General features: G+C 35.2%; 1 protein-coding gene, 1 long non-coding RNA gene and 1 other non-coding gene across 11 annotated transcripts in view; 2 read left to right on the forward strand and 1 right to left on the reverse strand.

Moving 5' to 3' along the window:
• The window catches only part of LOC127847764 (uncharacterized), a 70486-nt gene extending 49073 nt beyond the window's left edge, over window positions 1-21413 (reverse strand). Inside the window, exon 1 of the long non-coding RNA XR_008034163.1 lies at window positions 21315-21413. This is a non-coding gene — a long non-coding RNA (uncharacterized LOC127847764). The remainder of the gene's footprint in view (window positions 1-21314) is intronic.
• LOC127847745 (zinc finger protein 596-like) overlaps window positions 1-24608 on the forward strand; it is a 289933-nt gene that overhangs the window by 105651 nt on the left and 159674 nt on the right. For 4 of the 9 annotated variants that reach the window (XM_052379856.1, XM_052379860.1, XM_052379862.1 and 1 more), the window contains exons 3-5: window positions 20236-20329; window positions 20854-21162; window positions 23656-23830. In XM_052379856.1, the coding sequence (XP_052235816.1) occupies window positions 20236-20329; window positions 20854-21162; window positions 23656-23830 (578 nt within the window). Of the gene's footprint in view, window positions 1-18274; window positions 18761-19316; window positions 20330-20853; window positions 21163-23655; window positions 23831-24608 lie in introns of those variants that run through there. The other 5 variants (XM_052379859.1, XM_052379865.1, XM_052379858.1 and 2 more) reach the window with 3 other exon arrangements.
• Window positions 1249-1330, forward strand: Trnay-aua (transfer RNA tyrosine (anticodon AUA)). The gene has a single exon. It is a non-coding gene; the product is annotated as a tRNA-Tyr (tRNA).

Genomic DNA, 24608 nt, shown 5'->3' on the forward strand with positions numbered 1-24608 from the left:
GCAGTCTTCACTTTAACATTTTTGAACAACTAGCCTGAATCTTTATGCATTAATAGGACAGATTAAAATACCCACTAGCCCGACTATATGAATCAGGAAATTTTAATAGCCCAAATTTAATACATTTCACTAGCCACAGGCTGTTGGGCTAGGGGTTAGCGTCAAGACTGTAAAAGCAATAACAATTCTTCAAACATTGATACTTGTCTTGTTTTGAACAAATCTGCCATGACGGGTAGTTAATGGGGATAGCCCAACACACAACCAGTTAAGGATGACTGTGATACTGCTGAAAGTTTCACCAATATGGATATTTAGCCAATGGACATTTGACCAGGGACACTTTATTTAATTCGAAGTAAATGTTTTCTTAGCAGTGTTAATAGTCATGTCAACACATCACATGTTATGTTAAATGACTACATGACAACATTGGATGTGTAGCAACTTAAACCACCATCCATTTTATTATATTTCTGAATGTGTAGGATATTTTTTAATGTAAGGGTATGAAGTAGACACACATCTGAAGTATCTTTATTTTATTTTTTTCAAAGAAGATAGTTATGTAACTGTGGTGATGTATAATATTAATTGCAAGAGTTAATAACATTCCAGGTGTAGAATTCTTGAGTTTCATGCAGAATGAGATACAGTATTCCAGTTTCTGACTTCTGTTGACACTGTGATGTTCCTGAAAAAAAAAGGTTTCTATAAGTTATAACAATAAACCATTCAATAACATTTAAAGACAGCATAGTTATCTGTTTTAAAATAATTGTTCTTTTCAAAGAAAAGTATTTTACCAAAGGTAATCAAACTTCTAATTTGCCCAAACTTAACAAATAATATATTTGTCCATACCCCACCCGCTTTTGGCATGTTTCTTTTTTACCTACTTTAAACACAATAAAATCGAAATAAAGCATAAACATGAACTACAATTAAATCAAAGATACTAAGCTAATAACAAATTACAAAAAAATCATACCATATAAGTTATATCTGCAAATTATTGGGAAATTATAATTGCATCAACACAGAACTCTATGCAGACGCACTGCAGTAGATGATTGAGTAACCCCCCGGCCTCACTTAATCCAGTTGTCTCCCTTAAAATAATGTCGAAAAGGTCAATGCCAAGACTGCATGATGTGTGATATGTTTTTGGTTTATCTGGGGTACTTAAGGTAGCACACCTCTAATGATTTCCCGCGATTTCTTCGAAGGTTGAAGAGCCTACTATTAGGTGCCGTAGCCTAGTGGTTAAGGCGATAGACTATAAATCTTTTGGGATATTCCCGCGCAGGTTCGAATCCTGCCGACGACGTATACTTTTTTGCGACGCGTTTTATTTATTTTCTAACGTAATTTGATTTAATATGGCATATAAGCTATATTTATTGTTAAATATGTTGCAATTTTTATGCACATTCTTCAATTATTAAAATTAAAACAACGTTATGGCGAAATTGGGTGATTTACTGTTGAAAATACGAACCATGCATGTTGCACTTTTATTTTTATTTCAAACAGTAAACGGTAAATCTGTCTATTTCTTGGTATTTTTGCTGTATATAGTGTTTCTATAAAAACTAAGTTTAAAATATGACTTAAATGATACTATTTTGAATTTTATGACACTTTGTTTTTAACCGACCCAATTTTTACCTGGCTGAAATCACTTACATTTCATGGCGCTCTTCCATAGATAAAAAATTGTAAAAAATAAATGTCTGTAAAAGAATACTTATTTCATCTTGTTTAAACTTTAAACACCTTTACAGCATCTGTACACACCAACTGCATGCCCATATTTGGAAATTTGAATGAATTATGGAACTTTTATATACCCCAGGGGTGAAAATAAACTGGACAAAAGCCGAGCGTGGGGGTGGTTTTGAAAAAATCTGTATATTTTTTTAAAAAGCATGGAAAGCCTACCTACAAATTTGCATGTAGTTCAGTGAAATGATGCTGATTAAGAAAATAATTAATTAGATCATATTTGGATATGTGTCCATTAGAGGTGCGCTACCTGAAAAGAACATGGTTACCACGTTTGATCTCTGTTCAGTGAGCATTTTTATAGTCTCACCCTAAGCATCGACACATTATTTCGTGTAACTGTCTTCTCTTAAGGCGAGCATTTGTGTGGCAACCTAGTATAACAGTGTGTTTTTTCAACCAAGTGGTGGAGTGGTGGTGGTAATTAAGCAAACTTCCCAGTTGTAGTCCTGGTTATTTTTTTACCCTGTAAACTTCCACCCCTATAACTTAAATCAGGACGTATCATTAAGCATTAGGCTTGCGATGCAATCAAGCACACATAAATAGGCTTAATCTTATGACAATTAAGTTGAACAAAAGTCAATCGATCACAACCCTAAACCTCAGCTTACAAAACTGCATTTTTTAATATACCAATTTCAGATTAAGACAGTTTTTTGCGAAAATCATGAAATGGACAAAGAAATTGACACAACAAGAAGTTAAGATGATGGTTCTTCGTGGCTTCTTTCAATGATCTTACAATGATATGCAACAGAAAACCCACTAGCTATGTTCTTATATGATATGACCAACATATTGGACAGTTGTTTTGAGCATGATCCTGGGAAAACTTGATTTATTGCATGTGCATTAAGTGTGATCCAAGATAAGCCTGTGCCGTCAGGAACAACACTTTCTGCTTTTATGGCTTATTTTGTTTAAAGGAAATCCTTTTTTAGCGAATACAAAGTTTAGTGGGGAAGGGTTGTTCCTTATTAGCTTGTACAGACTGCACAGGCTAATCTGGGAGAACATTTTTAGTACATTCATTAAACCCAGTTTTCCCAGCGTGAATCTTAAATTGCTTAACTTCAGTTTAGTATGAACAGACTGTATGTATTGTGCGTTGTTGTTTTATTTTAAGTGAAAGACATTATATATTATGTAAGATGACAACATACATTATTTTTTATTTGTTTTCACTTCAGGAGCTTATTTACCGAAATGTTGAGGGGGAAGAGTTGATACAAACCTCTCAGAGTGATGCGAACGACAGGCAACTCCAGGTACTCTTGTGTTTATGCCAGTTAAAATGTTGTCACGTACAATCATTCATGCTTTATTTTGCACGTAAATAAAATTGTATTATATAATATAAAGAAGTGAAACTCCAGCTGCTGGAGCAGTATTGAATTTTCATTAAAAACAATTAGTTGGTCCTTTATTTAAGGCAAGTGACCGATTGCCCAAACAGTACAAAACAGCACAATACAAACCAACATAAACACAAAATATGAATAAAGCTGGGGTCACCGCCTTGGAACGGTCAAGGTCAAAAATAATAAAAATTAATACAATTAATTTGTTTAAAGAAAAGATAATGAAAAGTTAATGCAAAAATGAATACATTTTCATATTAATTTGAAGTTGGTTAGTTTAGCTAAGTGATAATTTGGTAAGTTTCAGGCGGCAGAGTTAATGGTTTGCTTGTCTTCGAGCCTTCCCGGTGGTGGACAATGCGTTTCCATGGAAACACAGTCCGTTGCCATGGAATCCCATACCGCGTTATCGAGTGCCTCACATCCAGACAGAACATATCCAGTCATTGTTTCCTCGTACAGTGTGGGACCTGCTGGAGTGTTGGAAACCACGGTTGCTACGAAAACCATTTCCAATTGGTAGGGCTGCACTATTGTTACATTATTCCATTATACGAGGGCTGTGATCTCTTACTGCCATTGTCGTATAGGAGATATTTTAAACCCTTCAAACTATGTGTTGAAAATGGAAATCTACATGTATGTCATTCAATGTCATAATATTGTTTGGTCTCCTGCTGTTAAAATTGTATGTCTATTGCTCTTTGAAAGTAAAAAGTATCAACAATTGTTACAATACGGCACAAAATGGTGACGAAAGTAAAAAACATTTTCATTAAGAGCCCAGTATTATGTATTGTTTTTTAGTACAAATTAATTAAATGTCTATTTTAAAAGTTTTTTGTTATTGCATATTGGAGCCCCTCTCTACTTCATATAACATGCAACTGTAGTGAACTTATAATTCAGACTTTTAAAGCTTTTGTACTTCAAATTCGGGTTTTCCCAATTTAAGTGAAAACGTCACAATTTTTTCCAAGGGGACCCTGCCCAATCTCCAAAATGTTTTTTTTTAAACACGGACAACCCAACTAATGAGTTTTCTGCGGGCGATATAAAGAATTCCTGATGTACCTTGAAATCAATTTTACTGGTTGGACATTAATTTTCGTGGATTTTCATGTGCCCTCTCAACCATGAAGTCGAAGGACCATTGAACGTTCAAGTCTGAAGTATTTCATCGGACATTGTAAAAAACAACAACCAAGATTTTCAAGATCAAACAAAAGGTGCCAGATTTTATGAAAACATGCAATTTCATATCAACAAAAAATATTGATCTTCAGTACTCAATACCAATCTACTACCCACGCACTTCTGATCTATAGATAGATTATTATCACCTTTTGATCGATGTGAACAAATTCAGGGTATGTGTTCTTAACTTGTCAGTAAGAAGACTTAAAAAGGCTTGATTTTAAATATTGATATCGTCTAAATATATATGTAACTCATTGACTTAAATATGTGTTAACATATTTCACTATAATAAAAAAATTATTGAATACATAATGTTTTATGAAAAAAATATACTTTTTGCTGAACTTTGTCACCCTGGTGCAGCCTCAATTTATAAAAGTTGTACTGTATTAGAATACTGCACTTAATATATACAGGCCGCGCTTTGGGAAAACGGGGATGACTGCATCTGCAGTTTGCACAGCCTAAACAGGGAAGAAAATTTCCACCTAAACTAGATTTTCACTTAAATGATACTGTGAAAAAATCCATACATGCTGGGAGTGTTGTCCCTTACTAATCTGGGACGACACTTTAAGAACATGCTTTAAACCCAGTTATCACAGAGCGAGAGTGAAAGTGTTAAAATGTATAAGGGAACTAATTCTGTATTGATTTTTTCAACAATGATGTAAAATTGTTATGGTGTTTAAAGTCACACAACTTATTTTGCAGAGTAAATTTAAGTATAAAGTAGAAAACTTAATTATTTTATCTATGCCAATTAGAATATATATGGTGGTTAGAAGGTAGAAATCTGTCTTTTTTAGCTTTAAAACTTACAAATAATCGGTTTGTCAAAATGGACGTATACGTCTAGAAATCCTACTTTCGGTTTTAAAAGATTTACAGTTTGAAAAATAATACATTTCTTGCAAACAAGGCTATATATTTAATTTTATCTATGCCAATTAAAAATATCTGGTGGTTACAAGGTAGAAATCCGTCTTTTTGCGCTTTAAAACTTAACAATAATCGCGTTTGTCGAAATGGACGTATACGTATAGAAATCCTACTATCGGTTTTAAAAGAGGTACCGTTTGAAAAATAATAAATTACTTACTAACTAGGCTATGGATTTAATGATAATTTTTCACACTTTCAAATTGCATCTATATGTATTGATTAACATGTATTTCATTTCAAGGTGTTTGGCTTAAACTGAACTATAATGCATTAAAGAGTTTTACAATATTTTAAGAATGGGATTTTTCAGTCCCCATTTTAGTGGTTTTCCAAGTTTCAAAATTTTGCAATGTGTGTTTTAAATTTTCTAGCATATTGAAAATATAAAATCAATAATTCTTGTTGGCAATAGAATTTCATGGTTAAAAAAAAAAGACATTCCTCGACACTTTAATCAATGAATTTATTAATGTAAATTCTGATTTTCGGAAGAAGAAGAAATTTGCGTTGGTCATGTTCTGATGTGTTTGTGTTAAATTTTGTGGACTGTTCTTCGCATTAAATCAACAGACATTAATTCCCCCCAAATAATAATGATTTTATAGTATACATTGTTCATATTTTTAATTTCATCAGTATTGATGAAAGAGGGGATCACATAGCTGGTTACAGCGTTGCGGAAAATTGCACCCGGCACTTTGAAGAATACGTCAAAGGAAGTGATATTCCAAATAGCCATTCAGTAGCCATTAAAGAGGCTGACAGAGGAAAGTTTACGGAAAACACCTGGACCATTTGTCAAATAATTCGGTCATTATTATGCCGTCAGGAGTGGGTGGGAAAAGTTTCACAGTGGAGAACACGGAAGATGATGTAGAGCTTGGAGAGATTGAGTATATTCAGGACGGGGACATTATCACCATATCAGGTACAGTATGGGCGTACAATTGAGCCTTGTTCTGGGAAAACTAGGCTCAATGCATGTACGTCTTAAAATTGTCGTTGCAGAGGCTAGTCTGGTACCACACTTTGCGCTTAATAATTTATTTTGTTAAAAAGAGGTCTCATCTTGTAATGGCTTTTAAGTGGTCATTAATTATTATTGTTGAAAAATATAGAATTACGCCCTTTTTTATGTGAAAACGTTTGTTACAGTATTTTTTTAAATTTCATTGATCAAGATTATGAGAAATATTATACAAAGTTACTTACTCATACAAGATGCAATTATATGGAAAATGTTATCATACACATTTTCGTGTCAGTTTAATAAATATCTGTTGAATGGTGAGTTGACTGTTATTGTAAACAAATGTTTATTAAACAAGGTGTGCCATTTTAAACACTTGGTTTGTAATATCATATTTTAAGTAGTGCTCACACGAGTACATACCCGAAAATACCCGAAACCGCGGGTCAAAAAAATTCCCGCGATTCCGGGTCAAAGTTTTCGCAAACGGTACCGGGTCGGGTCAATATTTTTTTCAAAAGAACGGCGTAAAATCAACTCTGTCATTTTGTTTTGGCCGTTCTGACTTCTCTCGCTTCCGAAATAAATAATATAATTTCGCGGTTTCAAATCTCGTGTTTCAAAGCTCATGTTTCTGTGTAATTATAAGTATTTTGTCAATCTTTGTGTACTGAGTACCAAGTGAATATAGAGGAATGTAAACTATTTACGCGGTAAGGGTTTAGATTCGCCAGTATGGGCGTATTTCGGGTTTAAATCCGAAAACGAAAAGGGCATTATGACTACCGACAAAGGCATGACTGTTTGTAAACATTGTGAAGTTGAACTTGTGTACAAAACGCGTTCTCCTGTCGAGGTGGTGAAGCTTCCTGTCCAGTCGTTTTTCCAGTTAAGATTCTGATGATAACAACAACACTCCGAAGCTCTCTGGTGTGGTGTAACAACAAACTGCACTAACTGAACTGTTTGGGGATATCTTTTCTGAGCGTTGTTTTAGTGTTCCTGATTCTGATGAAGTATCAACTGAACCGAATGGTTACCATGCTGAACCAAGTATCAAATTGGACAAAAATCCACTTCAATGGTGGAATTCCAACGAGGAGAAATACCCACAATTAGCACACATAGCCAAGAAGTATTTAATTACTCCAGCAACTTCATTTGCCAGTAAGCGTGTGTTCTCCACACCTGGTTACATTGTGTCTGCGCAAAGATCCTGCATGAAAAGTGATATTCTTGTTATGTTGCTGTTTTTGAAAAAGAAGTTAGTGATTTGACTTGTATAGAATTGTTTACGGTGAAGTTTTGTTATAATATAAATTAATTAAGACAGTATTTACTTTCCCAAGTTTTCTAGTCATTTTCCATCTAATATATTTCTTATTTAAGTCTTGATATGGTGAGATAAGATCCTGTTTACAGTTTGATACGTCAAGTTACATTTGTTCACCATTATTGTAACAAAGTTATGAAGGATTTGTTTTTAAGCAGTCTATATTGCGCATTTTAGCCTTTTGATTTTGTGTGCCTAATTTAAAGAAAATAATACTATATATTGAAATAAGATCGACATCCAGGGGTTTATTTACTAAGAAAGTGACGCCGATATACGGCGTCTTCCCCTACCAGAATTTTTCCCCTAAAAAATACCATTTCCCCTCCAAAACTATAATTTTTCACCAAAATATAATATTTTACCCTCAAAGAAATGTTTTTTTTTCTTTTGGGAAGTCGACACTTATCCAATTTGTACCATGTACTACGATCTCGCTCTCTCTCTCTCTCTCCCGACGAACACTCAAATCTGGGAATCCCAGTGATTCTATATATAGCTCTAAATTACATCATGGAAACCGGGCAATTAATCGTATTCATCATGTGACTATATTACTGGAATCCGGTCTTGCGCGAGAAGGGTGTTTCGTCAATTAATTACCGGAAACCAGTCGAATTTTCATCCCGGTTATTTGAAAGCCAAGATATAAACGTTAAAACAGAAAAAGTCTCAAAATTGGCGTTCATACACGAACAAAATAAAACGTTTGGACTCGGAAAATATTAATTGCGTTGACGCATTTTTTAAGAATGAATCATCAAAAACCGTTGAAACCCAGCAGGATTCGGAGGTACATGTAATCAACATCGATTAATACTGTCAGATTATTGTAAAAGTGAAAGTAGACAATCGGCAGCTGCCGCACCTTTCCCTTCCAATACTGTAGCAGATCTAGATCGTCAACCCATTCATCTTGAAATTGAAATCATAATATTGACATCATTCCCCGGCCCGGGTTGACATTATTAGATCTACACCTGCAACTTTATTTAGGACTTTGACTTTAATATCATACTTGTTCATGTGTTTAAGACCAAAAAGGTCAGAGACATGCCTCTTTTTCTAAAAAAAAAACCTGAAGTCTGTAGGTGAGTTATAGACATTGAAATGAACAGTTTTTATTTTTTCCCCAAATATGTCTCTTTCGCGCTCGATTTTCCCCTTTTACCCAGCGTCCGGCGTCTTCCCCTTTTAAAAAAAAAAAACCTGGTTGGTATGATTTTCTTTGGTATGATGTCACAAATAATGTCATTTTGTATGGTGTCACAAATGATGTCATTTGGTATGATGTCAAAAATGATGTCCTTTGGTATGATGTCACAAATGATGTACTTTGGTATGATGTCATACATGATTTCCTTTGGTATGATGTCACAAATGATGTCCTTTGGTATTATGTCACAAATGATGAGCTTTGGTATGATGTCACAAATGATTTCCTCAAGTATGATGACACAAATGATATCCTTTGGTACGATGTCACGCATGTCTTTTGGTGTGATGTCACAAATGATGTTCTTTGGTATGATGTCACAAATGATGTCCTTTTGTATGATGTCACAAATGATGTCCTTTGGTATGATGCCACAAATGTTGTTGTTTGGTATGATGTCACAAATGATGTACTTTGGTATGATGTCATACATGATGTCCTTTGGTATGATGTCACAAATGATGTCCTTTGGTATTATGTCACAAATGATGTCCTTTGGTATGATGTCACAAATGTTGTTGTTTGGTATGATGTCACAAATGATGTACTTTGGTATGATGTAACAAATGATGTCCTTTGGTATGATGTCACAAATGATGTCCTTTGGTATTATGTCACAAATGCTGTCCTTCGGTTTGATGTATGCTGTCTTTCGGTTTGATGTCACAAATGATGTTGTTTGGTATGAAGTCACAAATGATTTACTTTGGTATGATGTCATAAATGATGTCCTTTGGTATGATGCCACAAATGATGTCTTTTGATATGATGTCACAAATAATGTCCTTTGGTATGATGTCACAAATGATGCCATTTGGTATTATATCACAAATGATGTCCTTTGGTATGATGTCACAAATGGTGTCATATGGTATAATGTCACAAACGATGAAAGTTAAATTAAATTAAAGGCCTTTCCTACTAGGTTCAAAATGTAAAGGCTTCATTTCAAAACCTTTGCTACTGATGAGCAGTAAACCGCATAAAACCTGAACAGACAGTGAGTTACTTGCAGGCTGTTCTGGTTTTATGATGTTTGCACATAGCCAATTTTACTTTGGTTTTGAGTGGGAAAGGGTTAAGGTGGCTTATAAGCATGTGTATGCATCGGACCATAATCCCTCAAAACACAAACACAGTTATATGTAATGAGATTGAAATGATGATATCATGAGTCTGGAGTAACAGTATAAACAAGAAATCATGAGATCACTCGTCATTGTAATCATATATAAACAGAAAATGCATTGAAACTTAAAAAAATTGACAAACTTTAACTGTCCAACAGTTCATGAGAGTTATCTAAAGTGGACTACTTAAACTAACGGACCGATGAGAAGGGCCGGACAAATGAGAAATAGGGAAACATAATAGATGCTGCTGAAGTATTTGGCTTAATATCTGTGCAACAGGACCAAACTGTGAGGCATTGTCTTAAAGGATAGAATCCTGTTATTCTTTCAGTCTCTGACGCTGATCAACAAGCGAAGGCTTGAGAACTAAGGAAACATGTTGGATGTTGCTGTAGTATAAAGCTCAACATCTGTGCTGTTTCAGGTGGTACTGGTCAGTCCCTGACGCTGATCAACAAGCGCAGGCTGGAGCAGATGACCCAGGGATCGGAAGTCTTGGTCGTGGAACCCAAGAAGGTAACCAGTCTTCCCTTTACCACTCAGGAAAGCACGAGGCATTTGTAGTCTCTTAAAAAATCAAAGACCTTTCTAAGTAGATTCAAGTTTTAAAGCCTTTATTTCCATCCATAAGATGCAGATGAGCAGCAGCCAGCATACAATCTGAAGAGCATGTGATTTACGCCAAGGCTGTCCTGGTTTAATACTGGTTGCATATAGCCACTTTGACTTTGCTTCTGAGAGGGAAACGGTTAAGTCATTTGCTTATGCCCCACTGGTCGTGGAACCCAAGAAGGTAACCAGGCATAAATACTTTTTTGAGCCTGCTTTGGAAAAGGGGCTTAATGTATATGCTTAAAGTGTTGTCCCAAATTAGCCTGTGCAGTATGCGCAGGCTCATCATGGATGACACTTTCCGCCTATACTATTTTCATTTAGAAAATATTTTTGTAAACGAAAAATTACATAAAGGCAGAAAGTGTCGTACCTTTTTTATTCCACCACTTTAAGCGGGGATTTAGGGGATATAATTAGTAAGTGCTTGTATATCCATTCATCGCTGTATTAAGAATTTTTAGTCTTTAGAGTCCAAGCAGATAATTTGAAGTTCTTTCAGCAAACGTCTGTGAACACTCTAAAAATCACACATATATATATATAGTCCAGTCATCATAACGTCTTTCTTGCATTCTTAAAGTCACATTTTGGGTCCGAACCTTATGAAACTTGGTCAAAAACATTTTCCAATAAAGTAACTGCCGAGTTTGAAACTGGGGCATGTAAGATAAAACAACTAGGTCACTAGGTCGAATTGTAGGAAAAGCTTATAAACATCAGGAAGTCACATATCAAGTCAAATCTTCATTAAACTTGGTCAGAACATTTGTGCATCTCAGCCCAGTGAGAAAATAAAAAATGTGCCAACTAAATATTGATGTTTTATGAAGTACTTATATTATTTTGAACTCCACCTTTTCAAAGTAGTTTAGTTCCTTCGGGTCTCAGTTAAGCTCTCCTTAGGGCCCATGGCCTTCTTATTTAATAAAGTACACACATTTCAATAGTCATAAAACACCAACAATAAAACATTTGACACGAGTAGCATAGAAAAAGGACAACAGCAGTTCTCTTCTAATTTTGTCTTCAGCTTATTGATAGCTCAGTGTCTTACAGTACATACACCGTGTACTGAAACAAACGCCACTCCCCGCGGTGTTCATCTCGCTGTGTTCGCTTACCAATATGAACCCCGTGATGGGTGTTCAGATCAAATGTTGAATGGGCCGTTTGCCATAAGGCGGACACCGCGAATCACCGCTAATCACAGCGGACCCATAATATTTACCGCGGTGTTCATCGTGTTCGCTAACAATAAAATAGTTGAACATAAATGTATTGTATTGATCCCTTTCATTTAAAAGTGTTAACATTGACGACAAAAGTGCTCAAGAAGTTCATAAACACAAACGTCCACCATTTTTCTTAAGTATCAAATGCATTTCGGCATATGTTTCTATTTAAAGCCACACACCTTGAAATGGAATTAAATTTTAGAATAAATAAGAAACATATTTTATCTATGACAATTAGAATAAATTTGTTGAAATGGATGTACACGTCCAGAAATCCTACTTTCGGTTTTAAAAGCGGTACCGTTTTAAAAATAATAAATTACTTGATAACTAGGCTATAGATTTAATTTTATCTATGCCATTTAGAATATATCTGGTGGTTACAAGGTAGAAATCCGTCTTTTTGCGCTTTATAATTGCGTGTGTTATAATGGACGTATACATATGGAAATCCTACTTTCAGTTTTAAAATTAAAAAAAAAATTGCTAACTAGGCTATAGATTTAATTGTATCTATGCCAATTAGAATATATCCAAGGTTCTCAATTACTTTTGAGCCAACAGGCCAAAATGTGAAACCAACAGGCCTTCTATGGGGGTTCGGGGGCATTCTCTCCCGGAAAATTTAAAAATTGAGCACTTGATTTTCTGTATTTTGGGCCATTTTATGGCTATTTTAATGATCAAACAGGCACTTAAATTTGAGCATTTTTGTGTGTATTTTACGAATTTTAGCTTTTTGAACTAACAAAATATAAATGAAAAAAGCTCTTTATTACTTTTGTAAAATTTTATCATAATTCGGATAAATACGACTTTCGGATACGTAATTCCACTCGATTTTTAGGGTAAATTTTTACAGGGTTTTTTTTGCACAAAGTTCCAATTGGGACACTTTATTCTAATAAGGAAAATCTTTGATTTTGGATAGGGAATGGGACCGAAATTCGGCCCTTACAGGAATGGGCGGAAAAGGCCTGATCGTCCATCTACCATGCACATTTTGCGTGATTCTTCTAGTTTGAAACGTAACTGAATTAAAACAAACTTTCACAACAACAAAAACTTTGCATTAACACAAAAAACGCAAGCAATCAGGGTCAAAATATTTGACTGCTTTTTGACCGATTCCAATTTGCGCCTTTTAATTGTTGTTGTTGTTGTCATGCGTTAAGGAAGATAATCAAGCAACATCTTTGCTTAATAGCAAAAAAGAGCAAAGTTATCGAAAAGACACGAACATTTCGAAAAGTCAATTGCCGATTTTCTGAATCTGAGCGATTTTCAACCGGCAAAAATCTGATTTCAAACGGCCGATTTGGCCGGCGGCCGGCTCTTATTAAAAACCCTGTATATCTGGTGGTTACAAGGTAGAAATCCATTGTTTGTGTGCATCAAACTTAAAAAATAATTGCGTTTGTTGAAATGGACGTATACATATAGAAATCCTACTTTAGGTTTTCAAATTTAAAAAAAAAATAACTTGCTAACTAGGCTATAGATTTTTAATGACACTTTTGCACTCTTTCAAACTGCATCTATATGTATTGATTAACATATATTTCATTTCAAGGTATGTGGCTTTATAGATTTGATGAAATAAGCATCCACTCGGGACAAGGGTATTCCAACATGGGTGAATCACTAAATGTGATGTGAGCGCATCGTGTACAGTTCATGTTCTGTTACAAATTGTAGCCACAAATAAATACATGTATATGCCCATGATATTTTCGTGTCCAGTTTTTGTCTTGACAAAAAGAGCGCGAAAATAGGCGTGGGTGTGTTAATTTATACACAAAAAACTGCAAATAGCAGACAACATTGTAAAAGCTTCGTACTTCTAGTGAATTTCCATTTAAGTATTGGGGTATCTCGCAAATGATTTGAAATCAACATTTCCTCTGAATAAAATAAAAGGCAAAAATGCTGTGTCATTTTCATCTTTTTGTTCGTATGATATTGTACTGTATCTGATTGCACACAAAGTGCCGTGTACAGTTCATATTCTTTTACAATGACCAATGAACAGCGTCATCTATATTTAGATTTCATTCAACATGTATAAGTCATTTTCTGGAATTCGGGAGAAAGTTAAAGCGATTTTTCGATAATAAACCAACATTTTTATGCTCCTGAAGGGTGGCATATAGTTGTATAACTGTCCATCAGTCTGTCCGTCTGTCCAAAAAAATGTAACATTGGTCATAACTTTTGCAATATTGAATATAGCAACTTGATATCTGGCATGCATGTGTGCATCTTATGGAGCTGCACATTTTGAGTGATGAAAGGTCAAGGTCATCCTTCAAGGTCAAATGTCAAATATATGGCTTCAAAGCGGCGCAGAAGGGGGCATTCTCTTGTTTTAATTTAATTGAATTTGTCATACTTATTTATATTTTGTGTTGTCTGTGTATGTTTGTTTGGTTCTCATTTGTTTTCAGCAAATCTTATGAAAACAAATGTCGTATTTGTAAATGTTTAAAGCAAGTCCCGTTTCCGAGATCATATACAAGAATACTTCGATATGTTTACTAACATGTACAATCATTGTTTTGACAGACAACACATGCTTATCTAAAGTTTGTATAGGCCTTCTGTACTGACCAACATAATAATTAATAGTGCGTGTGCTTATCTAACATTTAGGGATAAGAAAAACGGGTTCTAGACACTTGAAAAGAAAGTCATCGCGGTGATCACGGGTGTTCCCGTTAACAATAGCGTGCGATTTCGGGTTTTCGTTTTCGCCGAACACTGCGGTCAGTAGCGTGTCCGTCCCAACCTCCACCCGGAGAATTGCCCCCTCAAAGATGTTTCAATGGGCGGAGAACTGCCCCCTCACTGTTTTTTAATGGGCGGAGAACTGCCCTCCTGCTGACAAATAGGGGGCGGAGAGGTGCCCCCTTGTCATAATTGATGACCCGAAGAAGTGCCCCCTTAATAAAGAACTTTTGCGGCGAGTAAAGTCGATAATTTTCTTGCTAATATGGCTGGAAAGTTAGCGAAATTTCAAAAATAATAGACATGTCATAAAAGGTATAAAACAGCAAAAAATATCTGCCTCGGCATGGTCGTCGCCTTATTGATAATCACGTGTTTTCCCCTATGTGAACAAAGAAAAAAAATCCCTTTTTGCTAATACTTAATTCTGAGGGGGGGGGCAGTTCTCCGCCCCTACAGATTTGATGGGAGGGCACCTCTCCGCCCCCGTTAAAATAAGGGTCAGTTCTCCGGGGGGGGGGTGGGGGGGGCACTTTTCGCGGGGGGGGGGGGGTTGACACAAAAAACAACAAGTAATCAAAAAAGTAAAAGCATAACTACTAAACAATAGAAACATGCTCTTTTATTTTCTGTGCTTAGCGACAGAAGTTACAGGATTTTATTACTTTTATGCCTCTGAATCGAATGATCGGGGGTATATTGTTTTGGGCCTGTCTGTCTGTCATTGTATGTGTGAGTCTGTTTGTCTGTGTGACTGTCCCAAAACTTTAACCTTGGTTTAACCTGTTGCAATATTAAAGATAGCAACTTGATATTTGGCATGCATGTGTATCTTATAGAGCTGAGTGGTGAAAGGTCAAGGTCATCCTTCAAGGTCAAAGGTCTTTTTTTTCTGAAATAGCTGCCGTGTGGCGTCAAAGCGGGGCAGTAGGGGGCATTGTGTTTCACAAATACAGCTCTTGTTTCTTAATTAAGTTATACTTTATATACATATTCTTGGAAAACCCATTTAATATTAAAAATGCATGCATTATGCCAGCAACTGCATGACATCTGCAAAAGACAAAAATTAAAGTAAAATACAGCATTTTTCTTCCATAATGATTGTACTTTGATGTACTGCAATTTAATGATAATGTTTGCTATTGTTAAACAATATTTGCTTCATGTAAACGAGTTAAATGAATGTTTGAAACAGACAATGGTAAATAATTAAATAACTGCATCAATATGTATTAGTATATTTGAAAGTGGATCTTTAACATGATGAACATATATGTCATAATTGTGTCATATGATCCTCATTGAGTTGTTATACCGATTTACTTTTGTTTTCAGCTGTGTCATATTTTTATGATCGCCAATGTTTACTCAGTAGTAAATTAAAATCTGACTATAAAAATTGTTGAAAACATAGTTTTTCCGGAGCTTTCTGCTTACTTTATTATATAAAACTGTAAATGGCACCCTCTGACCTAAGGAGATACCCAAACAGTTTTCATGTAAGTGGTCACATGGACAAACATGTTGATGTCAGTATTGGGCTTATCATATACTAGGTAGATTTGTTGAAAAATGTTAATATGTAAACATAAGTCCAATCATATAGCCTGCAACATGGTATTCTCGGGGTACTTAAGGAATTATCATTCGCGTGGTGTAATCACCGTATTAATATATCGGATGAATTCTTGAATAGAAAATCATATTTGACTTAACTTTATTTAACCCATTTATGCCTAGTGTCTAGAAAAAAGGCCTTGGCTAACAGCGTAGACTCAGATGAGATGCCGCATCATGTGTCGTCTCATCTGGGTCTGCGCTGTTTGCTTGAAAGAATTTCTGTAAGAAATATTAAAAATAAAGAAATAAATATACTAAACATCCCTAATTCTGGAAATAAATTGATCCAATTTAGAAGAATGGGAGAGTCCACTAGGCATAAATGGGTTAAAAATTACTTTTGGATGACAAAAAGCCAATTATTGAAACTGTAGTCACAACAAGAACAACACCACTGTTTGTTAATCTTATTTATTACTGTGAAAACATTATTAATCGTCAGGCATTAATTTTCATAAATTTCGTCAGTCGACCGATCGGCGAATTTAAGATCCTAACGAACAATTATGCTCGATGTTTGAACAAAAACAAACACTAAGTTGAACAATATTTTAATACTTTACCGTAGACATGAGGCATTAAATTCCAACATAATCCATGCACACATTCACTGCTGTTTCATAATCAAGATTAATCCGGTTTTGACACAAAGGGATGTTGATTACACAAGGTACTTAACTGACACGTTACACTTCTTTAAAACGCGTGTGCAGTACAGCTGTATCGAATGTGTTGACTTCGTTTATGTAGAATGGTAATGAATTAGCGCTAATTGTTTATAACTTTATTACCCATTAGGTGCATTGTGTTTTTCAGGGGTGTTGCATATTAGCCATCACGCAGCGAATGCCGATGAAAGACAATAAACCAAATGAAAAGATGACGATGTGTGATCAACATGCGTATTTATCACAAATTAATCAAGAATATTTTAATTGCTGATTGTTGTTTGATTGTTTGCGTTTAACCACACTTATTACTATTTTATATGTATCAATTTATTTATTTTTAAATTATTGACATTATTGATTTATATACGGGTAGTTTACTTTTTAAGAATGAACACATACATAGAGTTTATAATTTTAATGTTGATATCAGAATAAAAAAGCATTTTATTTGGAAAAAAAACACTTAACAATCTGGAACCTCTTTCGTATAACACAAACAGTTTTTAAACGGTATTGACAGCATTTTAATAAAAATCATACCAACAAGAACACATAACCAAGAAAATAAACAAAAGTGACTAGTTTGATTTGTTATTTGATAGAATAAGACTAATTGGCAATTGGCTTCGTTGTTACAAACACTCGTTAACGGTTATTCGATACCACTTGTCCGCTAATCATAACAATGAACGTGTGAATGGCATACATTAAGAGGGTCCATTACTGTCCCTCAATAACAAAAGACTAGTTAATTGGCATGTGACAAACAGGTCCCACCTCCTGCAGTGATTCTCAAGTGTGTTCCCGCATTCGTACCACGATTTTTCGCAACTGCGATTGATCGCGAATATGTATTACACACAAATCGGATATTGACTGACGCATTTTTTTTAAATTCAAAATAAAAAATCGGCGAATTTAAGTGCTGACGAAATCGTCATTTTAATAAAAATGACGAAATTTTGTGCTGTCGAAAATAAATGGTTTCACAGTATTTTGTAGGCTTATTTGCGGGAAAAACGTTTCATAGCACTAAAATGAAATCAATCATGAATAAACAAAGATCTGACATACCATCAAAAGCAATGATCAATAAAGTTGATATCATTTTAAATAATTTGATTTTTAGACACAAAAAGAAATAAATATCACCGTTATTTTCATGCACTGTCCAATTTTTCATTAAAATATGTATTTAAGTAGATTTGAGCTTCAAATTTTGTTTTCAATCCTTTTAAGACAATTAATTACTAAGAAACAATTGATATTGGCAGCAAGAGATCTTGCATTTTTTCATGTTATGTCTTAAGTTGTTTTACAAAAAGTGCTTGACCTTGAAAATGCTTAAAAGTGCTTAAATTTTGACTGCAAATTTCAGTACGATCCTGACCGACTTTGATGTTTTATGATAACATGCAACTCATATGATTTGATAATGTGTCTTATACTGTTACTGTCATATGAGGTCAAGAACTGATAGCTCAAATGTTTATCTGTAAACGGTACAGACCAAAGTATTATATTAGTTGATTTAAGCCACCAGCGGGAGAGGTGTACTTTAATGAGTATAGATTTCTAAAGAATATTTATAATAAAGTGAACAAGATGGCTTCGTTTTCTCTGTCAACTGTGGGTAAAGGCTCTGATTCGTTTACAGACTTTTGTTGTTCGCCATGTCTAGAGCACAAAATTGACCAGTGGGCCGAGTTTTACTGTGATAACTGTGTAAAATTTTATTGTGAAAAATGCATAAACCTGCATGGTCAGTTGTTTGGAAAACATGTGACATATGGAAGGGGAGAGACAAGTAAGTGGCCAGTGTGCAAGGAAGTGGAGGATTTCATCCAGAAATGTGACCTTCATGAAGACCGACGGTTAGAGATGTTTTGTAATGACCACAGTCAGCTGTGCTGCACTAGTTGTGTTTTTGTCAATCACAGGTAATTTAGACATGTATTTGCTTTCAAATATATTTGTTTTCATAAATAGACCTTTCAATCTATCATTATTCATATCAATATTGGAAAATGATTTTTTTAGTTTGATTAATTTGAATAAAATTACAATAGTGGCTAATATTAATTATGTGTTAATTTAAATTAGAAATTGTTGTTTAACCCTTTCCCACTAAGAAGCAAAATGAAAATGGATATTTGCAAACAGCATAAAACCAGAACAGTCTGCAAGTAACTGGCTGTCTGTTCAGGTTTTATGCTGTTTGCTGCTCATCAGTATTTAAGCCTTTAAAACTTGAATCTAGTAAAAAAAAATCTTTAATTAAATGTAACTTTTTAAGGGACTACAAATGCGTGAAAATACGTATCTAAGTGGTAAAGGGTTAAGTATAAAAATGAATAAATTCCATAGCTACGACTATTTTACTTGAAAAGAGCATTTTGAAAATAGTAAAAACATAATAAATCATGGTTTGGACATATTTTTATTTCATGGTCATTTACACCACATACACATATTTATGTTTTGTTTTCCTTTCAGACAATGTGCTAAAGTCGCGCTTATAACTGAGTCAGTACAAGGACCTCTGCCAGACTTGCAACAACTATCAAGAAATATTCAAACTGTTCTTGAAGATCTGGAGAAACTTCAGAATTATTGGGATACCAGTATGCAGTCTTTGCAGGTTTCATACAGCAAACAATTAAATGAAATACGGGACACACGCCAGAAAATAAATACAATTTTAGACAACATTGAACAGAATACCATAAAAGAGCTAGAAGATAAGATGGCAAGTCTGAAAGCTTCGATCAAGACTAATGTGGACAATTGCAGCAAGCTTAAAAATGAACTGAAACGACTCAGTGACACAATTCATGACATTGTTGATAAGGGAAAAGCAGAACTCTCGTTTATGGCAAGTAAGAAATGTCTGAAAAAAATAAATCAGTCTGAAACTTATCTGACAGAGAACTTAGTTCAGGTAGAAAGTTCACTGACATTCCAAGCTGACAGTGAAGTTCAACAGCAATTGTCTAAATTGTTAGGTCTGGGCAGGATTGTGGCATGTACTCAGGCTGTGCCTTTACATGGTGACCCAAACAAGGTATTGACTGTGCAAGGAAAGTCAGCATATGATGTGAGCATAGCAAGTGATGTAAGCAAGAGATTCGATATAAGTGGCATCTGTTGTCTCTCAAATGATCAGATCCTAATTGCAGATACTGATAGTAAAAGAGTTAAGCTACTAGATCATCAATACCAGGTGGTGGGACATTGTGATTAAAATGCTTGTCCAATGGACATGTGTCTTATCACACCAAGTGAAGTAGCTGTAGCTGTGTATAATAAGACATATGGGGCTCAGTTTGTCTCGATGAATGATGGGCGGCTGGTTAAGGGCAGGAAGTTACAGTTTCAACATGAATGTTGGGGTATTGCTAATCATCTGCAAGACCTGTATCTGACTTCTGGTACTGCACTTTACAAGTATTCAATGAGTGGAGACCTGCTTAATAAGCTGTATGAGGATACATCAGACGTATGCACAGGTAATATTATGGTGGATATATATGGGTATATTTTGAAATAATTATAAGGAATTTTCAAATTTGATAATGCTGTTTACATATTCGCTTAAAGGTCAAAGTGTTTATTTACTTTTGCAATTGCAGATAGTTATGTTTTCAAATAATAGACATTATACTTCCACCATAAGTAAATGAAACCTACTCAACAATAATGTCCTTCCTTTGACAATTGTTGTCTTGACTTATTTTCTACTGTTAAGGAGTTTGTATTGGTTTTAGAGATCTTAAATAATTCCATAACAGTATTTATGTCAGCAAGCACTGATTATGTCAGTAAGTACGTTAACTTACTTAGAAATTGTTATTGATGTGTACGTATTTGTGTTTTAGCATAAAATAAGCATTAATTCATAAATGTTTCATTGTAAGGAAAATCATACTCTTTTAATTCAAATAACTAGCTGGTATGAATAAGATGTAACCGAGACTTAATTAACAATGATCCTGTAAAAAAAAATCTACATTGATTCTTCTCTCTTTTACAGTAAATAAGTGTGCAGTGAGTCCGTCAGGTGACAAGATATTAGTTACCAACCTTTCCCACAGCAAGGTTCTCACCCTGGACAGAGATGGCACAGTTCTCCACACCTTTACCGACCGAGACCTGGAATCCCCAGAAGGTATACATATGACTGCCCTTGGACAGGTGCTGGTCTGTGGAGGGTCATCCAACACTGTCCTACAGCTTGATGGTGAAGGCAAGAAGAAGCTGGCAACTCTTGCTACCGGGAGTGAAGTACTTGATCAACCAATGTCAGTCTGCTACAACAGGAACACAGCATCCATCATTGTGGGTCAAACATATGAAACAAACATTCTTGTGATTAAAGTAAAATAGTTTTGTTTCACAAGATTCAGTACAAATATTTTAGAAACATGTACTTTTCACATGAAGCTTGCCAACAACAAACTCAGATTAAGTGTTATGTTTCATCTCATGATTCACCTGGGTGATTTATTTTGATGCCAAGTAATATCAGATCATTATTAGTGTCTTGTTCTGAGAAAACTGGACATAATGCATGTGCGTAAAGTGTCGTCCCAGATTAGCCTTTGCAGTTCGCACAGGCTAATCAGGAACGACACTTTGCGCTTAAACTAGATTTTCGGTAAAAAGGGACTTCCTTTAAACGGAAAATACCATTTAAACGGAAAGTGTCGTCCCTGATTAGCCTGTGCGGACTGCACTGACTAATCTGGGACGACACTTTATGCACATGCATTATGACCAGTTTTCACAGAACAAGACACATTAGGTTTTATTGCTGTATTCTCTCTGAATGATTTAATGTGTAGCCACAAAATATGAAAGCATGCTATCAGTTGTGTCTCAGAATAAATTGCATTGCTCTCATGCATATTTTTCGTTTGAATTGTATATAATCTGCGTATTGTTGTTAACTTAATCTATATCTTGGAAATGGCAAATATGTATATACATGCTTTACTTGTTGTCATTTGTGATCACTCTACAATTGTTTTGTGTGATTATTATGTATAGTTAAATGAACTGTAGTGTGCAATTTAGGAGAGTTATTACTTTTTCATTTTATTCATTAACTGTAATGATGTGTTCTGTTTAAAGAAATATTGAATTTCCTATAGTAACAATTAATACTCTGTACAGATTTCTTCCATCAAAGGTTGTAGACTTTATTTTTGTTTATGACAATTATACATGTATTTAAGTATTTTAATTATGTTATTTTTCCTTTACTTTTCCCAATGTTTAGCGAAATAAAGTACTATTCATGATCACATTAACCTTGTTATTTTCTACGGGTGGCGTTGATCGAATACCAAAATCAGAAATTAAATTTTCACATGTACATTCAGTTAAATATTGCATTGCATTAACTACTTTATGCATAAGAGACATTCTTTTTTGTAGTGAAGTACCAAAGGTACAATATCGTTTTAAGACCTGTATATGCATTTACTATTGTGTTATGTTTAATGAACTGTAGACCCATTCCATTTGTGCATATTATCAAACAGGTTAACCCTTTGCATGCTGGGAAATTTGTCGTCTGCTAAAATGTCGTCTGCTGAATTTCTAAAATTAGCATTATCTTCGATTTTTGCAAAGAATATTATCAGAATAGCAAACAATTTGGATCCTGATGAGACGCCACGTTTTGTGGCGTCTCATCTGGATCCAAACTGTTTGCAAAGGCCTTCAAAATTCGGTTCCCGCACTGAAAGAGTTAAACAAGTTATAAATCAAAAGCACATAGATAAGCATTAATTAATGCATCAAATTAGGCACAATTTCTAATAAAAAATGACTGAATATGTGATGTATATCGTTGGTTTGGTAGTGTATTCACAAACCTAAAATGGATAGTTCTTATATAATAACTAATTAACTGTAAAGGTGTACTACTGTCAGATGTAATTGTTTAGTACTAATATCTGACACCAAGCTATTTATTCTATGTACAAGTCTTACATGTGGCAGTGTGTGATATGGTAAATGCAGAGCGCACAGGCTAATCTGAGACGACACTTAATCCCTTTCAGTGCGGGAACCCAATTTTAAAGGCCTTTGCAAACAGTTTGGATCCAGATGAGAAGCCACAGAACGTAGTGTCTCATTGGGATCCAAACTGTTTGCTATTCTGATAGTATTCTTTGAAAAAAAAATTGAAGAAAATGCTAATTTTAGAAATTCAGCAGACGACATTTTAGCAGACGACAAATTTCCCAGCATGCAAAGGGTAAAGCACACGCATTAAACCCTGTTTTTCCAGAGTGAGGCTCATATCTTCTCACTTGTGACCTTGGTGATCATATTTCCTGGGGCAGCCACCAGTGTTACATCTGCAAGGAAATGCCAAACACAATTAAACAAAATATCCTCGCTATACTTTATAAAGATACGTAACTTAGTGATATCTTCTCACTTGTGACCTTGGTGATCATATTTCACAAGGCAGCCATCAGTGTTACATCTGCAAGGAAATGCCAAACACAATTAAACAAAATATCCTCGCTATACTTTATAAAGATACGGAACTTATTGATATCTTCTCACTTGTGACCTTGGTGATCATATTTCCTGGGGCAGCCTCCAGTGTTGCATCTGCAAGGAAATGCCAAACACAATTAAACAAAATATCCTTGCTATACTATGTAAAGAGACGGTACTTTTTAACACCTGTGACATTGTGATTGTATGTCACAGTGCAGCCTTGTATTTTATAGCGCAGCCTTGTATTTCACAGTGCAGCCTTGTATTTCACAGCGCAGTATTGTTTTTCACAGTGTAGCCTTGTATTTCACAGCGCAGCCACCAGTGTTACATCTGTCAAGCCAAGTCACGCAGATCACAGAGCTGTACCGACACCGTGTTACCCTCAATGAGGCCGCAAGCTCCATGTTAAAATGTAACACGTGCAATTTGACCTTCAGAGAGCCGCTTGACCTTGAGAAACATCGGCAGCTGCATCTCGACCGCAGGTAGTTTAAACTTATACCTTTTAGCTCAATTGCATTGAAAGCTGAAGTCTTATGGAAACACTCTATAGTCCATTTCCTGGGTAGAACTAGTACTTGATGTGAGATAACACTTTACGCATTAAGCCCAGTTTTCCCAGAACGCTGCTCAAATATCTAGCTTCAATTTGATTCATTATTGTTTCAACTGCTGGCTTTATTTCTTTTTTTTGCCCCTGGTAGGGTAGCATATAGAAGTTGAACTGTCTGTCAGTCCGTCAAGTTTGGCATGCATGTGTATCTCATGTCCGTCCGTCTGAAAACTTTAACATTGCCCATAACTTTTGCAATATTGAAGATAGCAACTTGATATTTGGCATGCTTGTGTATCTCATGGAGCTGCACATTTTGAGTGGTAAAAGGTCAAGGTCATCCTTCAAGGTCAAAGGTCAAATATATGGCTTCAAAGCAGCGCAGTAGGGGGCATTGTGTTTCTGATAAACACATCTCTTGTTTTCTATGCCCCTGGTAGGGTGGAATATAGCAGTTGAACTATCTGTCAGTCAGTCAGTCTGTCCTTCCGTCCGAAAACGTTAACATTGCCCATCACTTTTGCAATATTGAAGATAGCAACTTGATATTTGGCATGCATGTGTATCTCATGGAGCTGTACATTTTGAGTGGTGAAAGGTCAAGGTCATCCTTCAAGGTCAAATATGTGGCTTTAAAGCGGCACAGTAGGTGGCATTGTGTTTCTGACAAACACATCTCTTGTTTTAATCATGTGATACCATCTTTCAAA

Source organism: Dreissena polymorpha, chromosome 10 (assembly GCF_020536995.1).
Source record: "Dreissena polymorpha isolate Duluth1 chromosome 10, UMN_Dpol_1.0, whole genome shotgun sequence".
Lineage (NCBI taxonomy): Eukaryota > Metazoa > Mollusca > Bivalvia > Myida > Dreissenidae > Dreissena > Dreissena polymorpha.